Source organism: Heptranchias perlo, chromosome 29, assembly GCF_035084215.1.
Source record: "Heptranchias perlo isolate sHepPer1 chromosome 29, sHepPer1.hap1, whole genome shotgun sequence".
NCBI lineage: Eukaryota > Metazoa > Chordata > Chondrichthyes > Hexanchiformes > Hexanchidae > Heptranchias > Heptranchias perlo.
This window is the reverse complement of record NC_090353.1, coordinates 23,307,725-23,318,718: the sequence shown is the minus strand read 5'-3', so window position 1 is coordinate 23,318,718 and position 10,994 is coordinate 23,307,725. Positions and strand designations below refer to the sequence as shown.

Genomic DNA, 10,994 nt, shown 5'->3' with positions numbered 1-10,994 from the left:
TATATAACCTAAGCAACAGTATTCAGTTTTGCAGGAATATACAGAAATTGATAGTAACAAGGAATGGCTCAATGGGTGGAGAAAGAGAATGCAATTTGTTTCAGTTTGCTTTCATCCAGGAGAAACATTCACTTCACTAAGATCTTCTACAAATGTCCCTAAATTCCGTGGATTAAGCGGAATTTTGCAGAAAAGTATTTATGTAACCCTTAGCTTAATGTGAATCCATGGTTATTTAATCTAAATTTTCCTATTCCCAAGAGTTCTAAGTTCAATGTAACCTTTTTTCTTTTAAATACCATGAATCATAGCCACAACAAAGGAGGATGTGAGGTGTATGGGGAAAATGAGAGGATGTGTCTCCTTTTCCCAATTATGTTTGACACAAGTTATGTTCCTCCCTCTCTCTTCATGCTCCAAATCCCAGAATAACCCTTGATATTATCCCTCAAACTCATTATATACATGGATACGCCTCTGCCATGAATGCCTATTTTAAAGCATAATGTTTTAAAATGCAGATGAGTAAAATTCATAAATTAAATAAATACATACATACATACATAAAATAGAAGGTTTACATTATGCCTTTTGCAACTATGCAAATACCAATTCATTTTCTGGATAGATTGCCTTTTAATAACCTTCCCAGACCTATAAGCTTCTGTTTAAAAAAGCAAAACATGTGCACTAATATCATGTATCACCAGGGGTTGTAACTATCATTTAGGCAACTGAGGCAATTGTCTGGGGCAGATTTTGGCAATATAACTTGGATAACCCCACCTGACACATTAAATTTAAGGGCAATGCTGCCCCCTCTTCCCAATTGTCTCAGTAAAATTAGTTATGCCCTGATTACTTCACAATGTAGGTACGATAGTGAAAGACTGAGCAGAAAACTCTGTTTCTAAAACTGAGGTATACACAAGTTTCAAAGCACAGAGGTCTACAAATAGTCATCGCTTTGGTTCAAGCAAGGCACTCGTCTTGTGGTCACTCTCTGCTAGTAGTCTCCTGCATCACTGTAAAATGTTTGAGGAATTTGTATCAGGGTATGTTTGTAATTTACAGGGCTGAGAGGTTGAGTGCGGGAAAAGTTTCAAAACGCAGATCGTGCAAGGAAATCTTTGGTATCAGACGTGATTTTAAAATCACAATTGAAATTCAGTGAGGTAGCCTCTTTGGTTCTCACTATAAATGTCTCTACAAAGTTCACAACTGGAAGCCTTTTTGCTTCCTACTTAATACTACTAGATTTGGTTAAAGAATCAAGCTTTACCACATCACAACAAGACAGAAACAACATTAGAGGAGTTTTAGCGAAAAACCGATCAGACATTCCATCTGTGCCTCTTCAATAGTACCTTAATATTCATTTTTAACAATGTACTATTCATCATAATGTTATTACTCTTACATACCAAAAGCTTGATTATTTTTGGTTCTTTTCTTTTGTGAATCTGGTAAGTTGTTTTTTTAATATACTAGTGTGTAATTTCGTCTTCATCAACAAGGTGCCTAACTTTCACAGCAAAGCAAATCAGTTCATTGAAAAAGAACCTTATCATTAGATGGTACTATACCCGCATTTTTAAAAATTCAGTTTCCAGTGATGTCATGTCTCATAAGGTAGCACGAGACATTTAAAAAAGGTTTTTTTTCGTGGAAAAATTCTCTGTTTTGGTATTGTATATGGCACAAGTCATCTTGTAGGTATTGCAACAACAAGTCATGTAGTACCATCCTATGTGATTATCTTTAAGGCAGCTGTTGCTATTGGCACAAGTTTTCCTCTCTCTTCGTTTCTGCAACTAGCCATTGAGTGACAAATCATTTTCGATCTTTTATGTTTTTTGGGGTGGGGTGGGGAGGGGGGGGGAAAAGAGTTGTTTTGGGTTCCAATCCGTGTACAAGTTTGTGTCTTTTATCTTCTTTGGTAACAGAGACATTTAGGAAATAAATTCCATCCAGACTTAAATATCAACAAACACTTTTTAATATATTTAGTCTATGACTAGGTCATCTCCTCATACAGGCTATTCTACAATGACCTTTATAGTGCGAGAGTTTGTCATGAAAATTACCCGAATATGTACTTTTATGTGCTTCCAGACCCGCATCAACAGCCAGCGACACAGTGCAACTTATCTCCCGACCAGCTCCTTTATAACCCTGCCGTGGAGCAAGGTGTACACGTGTCTCCGATTTGATTTTCTTTGGAATTTATTTATTTTAAAAATCGTGTCTTTATTTGGTTTAAAGCCTTTTTTTTTGGTTTTGTCTTAATTCCAGAGTGCAGTAGCAGGCACGACTGCTTGCCTACTATTTCCTCTGTCATGCTTTGGTAAAAGTGCTTGCAGCTGACGCTGGTGGCCCGGTGGTGGTAGACGGCTCGTCCAGCCATCTGTCCATGCTTCGTCTGCGGGCGTTCATGAAGAAGTTGCTGACTGTGTTGAGCTCCAGCCCCAGCTGCTGGGAAATCGTGATCTGCATTTCTTTGGATGGCCGTTTGTTTTCCTTAAATATGGCAATCAGGGTGCGGCGCTGGAGATCAGTGAAGACAAGCCGCTGTTTTTTTGGTGTGGTGGCTCGATCTCGGTTTTGCTCTTGTTCTTTACGCTTGCAAGCTAAAAGAGAAAACAAATATAGAAAAACAAAAGATTTTAAATGAAATCACAATGTTCAAAGTGACACATTGAGGCTGTGGAACTGAGGGCAGTGGGATACAATTTATACCAACTGGATGTTAACTCATTAGGGTCGAGGATCTCCTCCACCCACCTAGGAGGAAAGTCACTTATTACTAATTTCCCCATCATTGTTCCCAGTTGTTATTATGTTGACCATTTGATAAGACTTGTTACACAGTTCAGGCCCTCCCTGGTGAAATATAAAACACACTTTTTCTGAAGGCAAACACAATGGCCCCAAAACTTGGGATCATGATCAATCCCTCAACACTGTGTGCAAAGTATTGGTTTCCAAGTTTTATTTGCAAATAAAACACTTGAGTTCATTGCTGGATGATGGACTCCCTATATCATTCCCAGGCCTTGAAATTTGTCCCATCGATTTTTCCTTCAGGATAGTCTGTTTTTGGCTTTACTAGAGAACTGTCATAAATCAAATTCACACAACTCCAACAATGTCAACCTTCATGGCATCAAGGTGCTTCAGTATTTGATTAAGACTGTTGCTGGTCCCTGCTTTCCACATTGTCTTACTTATATTCGCGACATTTTTAGAACTGTATCTGGGGTGGTTTCTAACCATGTACAGTTTTACACATCACTGCAGTTACAGTACACGATCTTGAACTGGTGTGCAGCGAAGCTAGCCAAAAGTTATACTGTGCACTGTGACTTACATTCTGCACACCAGGAGAAAATTCTCTTCCTTGATGAGACTCACTTCCTTGATGATTGTTTCTTAATATTAGGAGAGGAGAGAGGCAGCAGTGACTTTCTCTTACTATTAAAAACACTCAATACTCAAAGTTTATGCAGTGCTCAAGAAATACATGCTTGAACACTTTTTAAATCCAGTTTCCCACTACACTGGAGTTATATTCCACCTGGTATGAAACCAGAGCTCTGGGTGATGGCTTTCTGCAGACAATCTCATACTGCTTGGCTTTAGTGGGCGTCAGCTCAGGAGCTAAACCCAAGTTATATAGCCACTTTTGTATCATTGGACTCCTGAAACCACTTTGTATAAATATTGAAGTGGCAGTGTAACTGCAACCAAAAAGAAAAAAAATATAGGACGTGGAAGAAAGCTATGAATCAGGAAGGAAAACAACAGGTTGGAAAACAGAATAAAATGAAACAGTCGTGGCATACAGAAAATCAGAGTCAAATTAAGAGGTAGGAGGTATTAGCAGAATTGCATTTACTGGACAGAAGAGTGAGCTTTACTATAACTGTTCAACTTCTGCTAGCTCCTTTCCCCATCTACAATGTTCGAGGTTCTGCAGCCCTTAAAAATTCTGCTTGTATTCAATGAGAAAGTAAACTGTTTTAGATCCATCGAAAGCAGGGGACAGTGTATGAATTATCCTGTCACATTCAATGATTACATTAATTTCAAGACAATGGTCAGGTTGTTTTGCTCTGCACCAAGTGTTGCATTGTGATTTTACATACAAGAGCTGAAATTACTCTCAGATAATTTGTAAGAAACATATTGGTGCATTCCTATGAAATTTCTCTGTGCACTATGTTGATGCATTCATTAACCTAAGGGGATGTGGGGGGGGGGGGGGGGGGGTGGGGGGAGGAGGCTCGTGTGGAGCATAAACACCAGCATGGACCTGTTGGGCTGAATGGCTTGTTTCTGTGCTGTACATTCTATGTAATTAAAAGTACAGCCTGATAATTCAGTCATTTTTTTGTGCTAAAAATTTCAAATTATCTAGTAATCTGAATTAAGCAACTGAATAAAACAATTCAGGATCTTTTAGGGCAATTCAAATTTGAATTATTTAGTATTTTGAATTAAGTGACTTCAAATGATCAGTGTAGACTGCAAATGGATTAGCAAATGTGTTAAAATAATATACAGAGGAATTTCCAGAGAATGCAATATACATTTCTTACAAATGTCGCTGAAGTAATTTCAACCCAATTGTCGTCAAATGAATGACTCTTGTAACTCAACATTACCCATGACTCCTGTATCTCAACATTACCCATTCTTAGCATGTGCACTCAATACTTTGTTAGGCCAAACTTAAAAAAAATGAACTGGGAAATATGCTTTATTATGTAAAACCCTGATTACCATTAAGAAATATTTACAGTTAAAAATCCTCCATTTGATAGATTAAAGATCCTGTTTTATCTCACTTCGTTAAGCACATTTATAATGCTTATTTGCAGTCAAGGTCGGGACACCTTGGTGTTAGAATGTTTCAACAGAATCTCTCAACGTGTGTTCCCATGATGCTGTTCCACAATCTGACTATACCATCAATCACTTTGATCAGCAGAGGATTATTACAAGCACACTTTCATGACAGAAGGCTACAAAATAGGCCTCTTTGGACCACATTCATTTGAGAGACCATATTGGGACATTTTCAACCCAGTTCTGTCCCAAGAACAGCCTGCTCAGAACACCTCATTGCCTTATTGTTCATAGGGAAAAGTTTCTACCGCAGAAAACACATAATCTGCAGTTGGATCATTGCTTGTAATGTGGATTTCTTGTTATGACCTTAGCTCTTATCGAAATAGGATAAAAATGACGTAGTGCCACCAAATGTCAGTACACTGGTGGTCACATCATTTAAGGCATCTCCTCTACGCACAAACAACCAGGTGTCTTGCAAGACTTTGAAGATGCTTTATCATGACAACAATATCTCTAATCACCAATCAAGAGGATATAAAGTGTGCATAGTAGGCAAAATAGAATAACGACCTAATCACTAGATAAGCTATTTGGATCGGTCTTTTTCTTATTATTCACGGAATTCCATGATGAAAATAGTAGCATAATGTCACAATTACACTGCATATTAGGTGGTCTTATATGTACAGTATCAAATGGTAACCGTGTCCTCGCCCTCTCTGGAATGGCACAAATCTCCTGCATTGTTCCTGAAGTGGACAAAGGAATAAAACTCTCGTTTTAAATTTTGAATCAACTTATAGAGTTCCTGAATATCTTAGTAAGGGTTAAAGACACACAATACATCACATACACCACCAGAAGTGTGGCCCTGTCAGGTACATCAGACTGATCCAGCGGCTGCAATAATTGAAACATCGGACTATAGTAGAGCAGCTATTGCAACAGATGGGTCAGTGCATGAGACACTGCAAAATGCAGCTGTTTAAAGTCTTTTAAAATCTGAATATTTTAGTTAGCTTCAATCCCTGTCTGAGATTTTTTTTTCTCAATGAATCTTATATCTACCGTACTCTCCATCTTGCCATATCTGCTGGACCAGCTCCAATTGTAAAGATATTTATCCAAATTTCTTTATTTAGTAGTCGCCAATATTTTCATGAAAATAAAATATTTCTGTTATTGATAAATCATAATCATTGTATAAATTATTAGATTAAATATTAACAGGCCATTTATATACATCAAACACACAACAATTACAAGGCATATTTAATTATTGGAGCTGATTCTCCTGTGTGCTAGTGTCAGCTCTAAGTCAGAAAGTTGTGGGTTCATGTCCCACTCCAGAGACTTGAACAACAATTCAGGCTGACATTTCATTACAGTGCTGCACTGTCATTAAACTGAGGCCCCATCTGCCTACTCAAGTGGATGTAAAAAGTTCATGGGACTATTTGAAGAAGAGGCATGGAGGTGGCTGGGCCAACATTTATCCCTCAACCAACACCACTAAAAAACAGGTTACCTGGTTATTTACCTCATTGCTGCTTGTGGGGTTTTGGTGTGCACAGATTGACTGCTGTATTTGCCTACATTACAATAGTGACTACATTTCAAAATACTTCATTGGCCGTGAACCACTTTGGGGTGTCCTGAAGATGTGAAAGGTGCTATATAAATGCAAGTTCTTCTTCTGGGTAGCTAAAGACAGGATCAGATACAGCATCCGTCAGTCAACTTATGTTCATAATCAATAGTCATCATAGAATTTAATTCTAACAATGTACAATTCCTACCAACAGTATAAAATGTACAACTTAGAATTTATTAGTCAGAAGTGAGGAGCACAGCATTGAATGAAAAGTAAGCTCAAGCTCTTTTATTAGATTAAGGCAAATGATAGCCCCAGCCAAAGACATCTATACAGGAAATTTAAAGGTGTAAGTGAGCAGTTTAACAGGGCCTGTCATTAAATGATTTAAGTGAGATTAAAATTTTCAGGTACAATAATCATGGAATGTTAGTTGGTTTTTAGCAGTGAGTAAGCAACCATTAAAAGATTTCAACTGCTACAATATCAAGATGAAGGCTTAGGATCTATCTTATGCTATGGCTATACTGCTCTACTGATCTGAGAGTGGCAGCAGCAGAGTGTGATTCATAGCCAGCAACCCCAAATTATGTGTGGGCTAGTCACCAGGAGACAGCTCTTTTCATGTTATGAGAGCATATACGAGTGCACCGGCTTTCTTATAAAAAGCCCTGATTAAGTTTATAAAGCATCCCTAAGTACATTTTGAAGCTGACCTGACACTGCACTAAAGTTATACACCACATGTTGTCAAGCCCAAGTAGTGTGAGGAGGTCTCCCTGGGGGGTCTCCCTGAGGGAGTCTCATGTCACTGCGTTCTGAAAACCGCATGACAATGACCCAAGAGTAGCATTATAACAACAACCTCATTACTCCTATTTGTCAGTTTTAAAAAAAATACGTGAATTAGTGCCACTGTCACGGTTTAGGATTCTTTGACCATTTTTCCACAGAAAGGATTTGGACATGAGCTCCTTTAAAATGCATTTTGTCTAAAAAAGGGTTAACTTCTCAAGCCATTGCTTTGTAGATTGTGGATCCTTGGGCAGAAGAGTGGTGATTAAAATGTTAGGAGGTTGTTTCTTTCAGAGACCAAACAATGGCAAATTTGCTAATGTGTCTGGTTATTCATAAAAACACCCATCACCTCAGAAAGACACCTAGCATCTTGCTGTTGAAGAACATTTTTCATCTCTGTGGGTGGGGGAGAGGCTTTAAAATATTCAGAACATAGTCAAACTGCAGAGTGCAGCACAGGGGGAAGACCACTGTCCTAGGCAATAGGACAGGGAGATTATTCTTTTATGTTGAGTAAGACAACCCACCTGTGTGTCCTTGTGCTTGTGTGTTTGTTATTTTTGTAAGAGCGTGCGTACATAAGTTATACCAGGCAAACTCTCATCAATCTCATTGTCCTGTATGTTTTACTTACTGTGAAAAAAGCACATTAGCTCAGTGTTTCCTCCCGATTTGCGCCCATGGAGGAAACTCCAGGTCATTATGTTTTGAACCAGATGTCACTTCACCTAGTGTTAATTTGTTCCACCTTTGGATAGCTTGAAGTGTATAAGACATGGGGCTCTATTTTAGCACCCGCGATCGGGTGCGTTCCTGGCGGGGGGGGGCTCCGAAAATCGGGGATTCCCGGGGCGGATCGGGAGCCTGGCTCCAACCCGCACACTTCCGGGTTTCCCACTGACGCGCTGAAATGCGCGCGCAGCCCCCGCATGTGGGACTCCCGCCGGCGGGGTGCCACTTAAAGTACTTATTTTGGTATTTCAGGACGTTTACAGACCTGATTAACGTGATATTTTAGGAGGGGTGGGATTTTACAAACAACTGGGATTGTTTCCCGCACTGGGGGAAACACTCCCAGTTCAAATGGACGTGTTGCAGCCATCAGCTTGTGGCAGCTGCAAAGGTCCATTTGACAGGTTGGGGGGGGTGGGGGGAGGGGGGAGGAGACCCTCACTCATTGCAGGAGGCCACTCTGTCACTTTGGACAAAGTTTGGCCTGCACCACCCTCCTCCTAACAATAAAATTCACAAACTTCCACACTTACACCGGTGTCCAGACACATGTACCTAACCTTGCAGACCCCCTCAGATGTACATCTTCCGGATGGGGGCCGCCGTAGCTGCAGTCATGACCTCCTCGGAGGGCGAACAGCATCACCAGCCTCGCCGTCCACCTCTGACACGTGGAGCACCACAACAGAGTGCTGTGACACATCCACCTGCACAGCAGGAGGGAGGGCAACCGCAGAGAGAGATGCGTCCCAGAGGGCACTACCCTCGCCACAGGGTCCACAGACCAAGGCTCAGCTTCCTGGACCTCTCTGAGCAGCAGTGCACACGGAGGCTCAGAGTCACTTGACATGTCGTCGTGGACATCTGCAGCCTCCTTCATGCCGAGCTGCTCCAGGCTGGCCCGAGCACCATCTTCTTACCTGTCGCTGTCAAAGTCACCACTGCCCTCAACAACTTCTCCTCCGCATCCTTCCAGGGTGCCAGCGGGGACATCGCCGGCGTCTCTCAGTCGTCTGCACAAAAGAGCCCTGCAAATACACCTACACCCACTCTGCAGTGACACAATGGGTGGCATCAGTTGTGGGTCTTCATTGTGATCCTCAGGAAAGGGCATTATTGCACAAATCAGACAAGATTCGCAAAGACGTGGCAGTAGTGATGCCAATATAATATGTAATGTGAGTTGATCAGAAAGTAAATATAAGTAAACACCATGACAAACCCTCAAACACCCTTGTGCATCCCCTTCATGCTCACAACACGTTTGCCTTAAGCTTCCTACTGCACATATGTGATGCATGCCCTGTGGCTGCAGAACAGGTAGTGGCAGGTTGAGTGAGGCTGACTGTGAAAGAGATGCATGAGAGGGTGAGTATGAGATAGAGCCATGAGATTGTATGAGGATTGGGTTGAGCGGTAGTGGTGGGATGAGTACTGGGGAGGTGAGTAAGTGCAGGTAAGATGAGGATGAGGTTTGGGTGGGTGTGAGGGGTGATGTGACAGAGTAGTGTTGGCAGTGCAGAAGGAGATGTGGGGTGGGGGCGGTGATGTGGCAGACGGACTGTAGGGAAATGAGTAAGTGTACTCACTTTGGCTGACCTACTTAGGTCATTGCAGCGCCTCCTGCACTGTATGAAGGTGGGCGATATGTTGGTGGTGCAGGTGACATCCTCTGCCACCTTGAGCCAAGCCTTCTTGGTGGCAGAGGCAGGCCGCTTCCTCCCGCCCGCCGGGGGGAAGATCTCTGTCCTCCCCCTTCTCCTCACCCCATCCAATAAGAGCTGGAGTGAGGCATCATTAAACCTGGGAGCAGCCTTCTCCCTGGGCTACTCCATGCTGTAATTTTTCCTATTTCTTGCAGCATCAGTCAGTGGAGGACTGCCCCTTTAAACAGAGCTCCTCCAGCTGACAGACCTCACTGCGCATGCGCAGTCTGCCCGCTGCGTAGCTCAGCAGCGGGGAACCCGGAACAAGAGGTAAGTGGATCCAATTAGCCTGCGATTTCACCAGGCGTGTTACCCACGCGCCCAATCGCCCCCCCGCCGCGAGCCCGCCGCCATGGTAATATCGGGCCCATGGAGTTTCGGTCCAAATCACAAGGGAGTTCTGTTGTTAGATTCCTGGGTCCCTCTATCGTTCAAGAAGATAGAAGGCAGTGGATGGCAAATTCCGTAAAAAATAGGCATGCAGGCCAATTGAGGTAGCAACTGACAGCACTGATAAACTTAGTGAGAGAGGGAGTATTAAGGGGATTAGCATCTTTGAAAGTAGATAAATCACCAGGGCTGGATGAAATGTATCCCAGGCTGTTAAAAGAAGCAAGGGAAGAAATAGCGGAGGCTCTGACCATCATTTTCTAATCCCCAATGGATACAGGCGTGGTGCCGGAGGATTGGAGGACTGCTAACGTTGTACCACTGTTTAAAAAGGGAGCGAGGGATAGACCGAGTAATTACAGGCCAGTCAGTCTAACTTCGGTGGTGGGCAAATTATTGGAATCAATTTTGAGGGACAGACAAACCGTCACTTAGAAAGGCATGGAGTAATCAAGAACAGTCAGCATGGATTTATAAAGGGAAGGTCGTGTCTGACTAACTTCACTGAATTTTTTGGGAGGTAACAAGGAGAGTCGATGAGGGTAGTGCATTTGATATAGTCTACATGGATGTTAGCAAGGACTTTGACAAGGTGTCATGTGGCAGACTGGTCAAAAAAGTACAAGCCCAGGGGATCCAAGAGAGAGTGGAATTGGATCCAAAATTGGCTCAGTGGCAGGAAGCAAAGGATAATAGTCGACGTGTGTTTTTGTGAATGGAAGGCTGTTTCCAGTGGGGTTCCGCAGGGCTCAGCACTAGGTCCCTTGCTTTTTGTGATAATTATTAATGATTTGGACTTAAATGAACTTTGCAGATGATACAAAAATAGACTGTAGGAAGATATCAATGGACTGATCAGGTGGGCAGAAAAGTGGCAAATGGAATTCAATCCAGAGAAGTGTGAGGTAATGCATTTG

At 42.0% G+C, this 10,994-nt stretch overlaps 1 protein-coding gene across 1 annotated transcript in view; it reads right to left on the bottom strand.

Moving 5' to 3' along the window:
* Positions 1 to 2,000: 2,000 nt before the first annotated feature.
* onecut3b (one cut homeobox 3b) overlaps positions 2,001 to 10,994 on the bottom strand; it is an 89,763-nt gene continuing 80,769 nt past the window's right edge. The window contains exon 2 of the mRNA XM_067968710.1: positions 2,001 to 2,630. Coding sequence (XP_067824811.1) covers positions 2,338 to 2,630 — 293 coding nt within the window. The 3' untranslated portion in view covers positions 2,001 to 2,337. The remainder of the gene's footprint in view (positions 2,631 to 10,994) is intronic.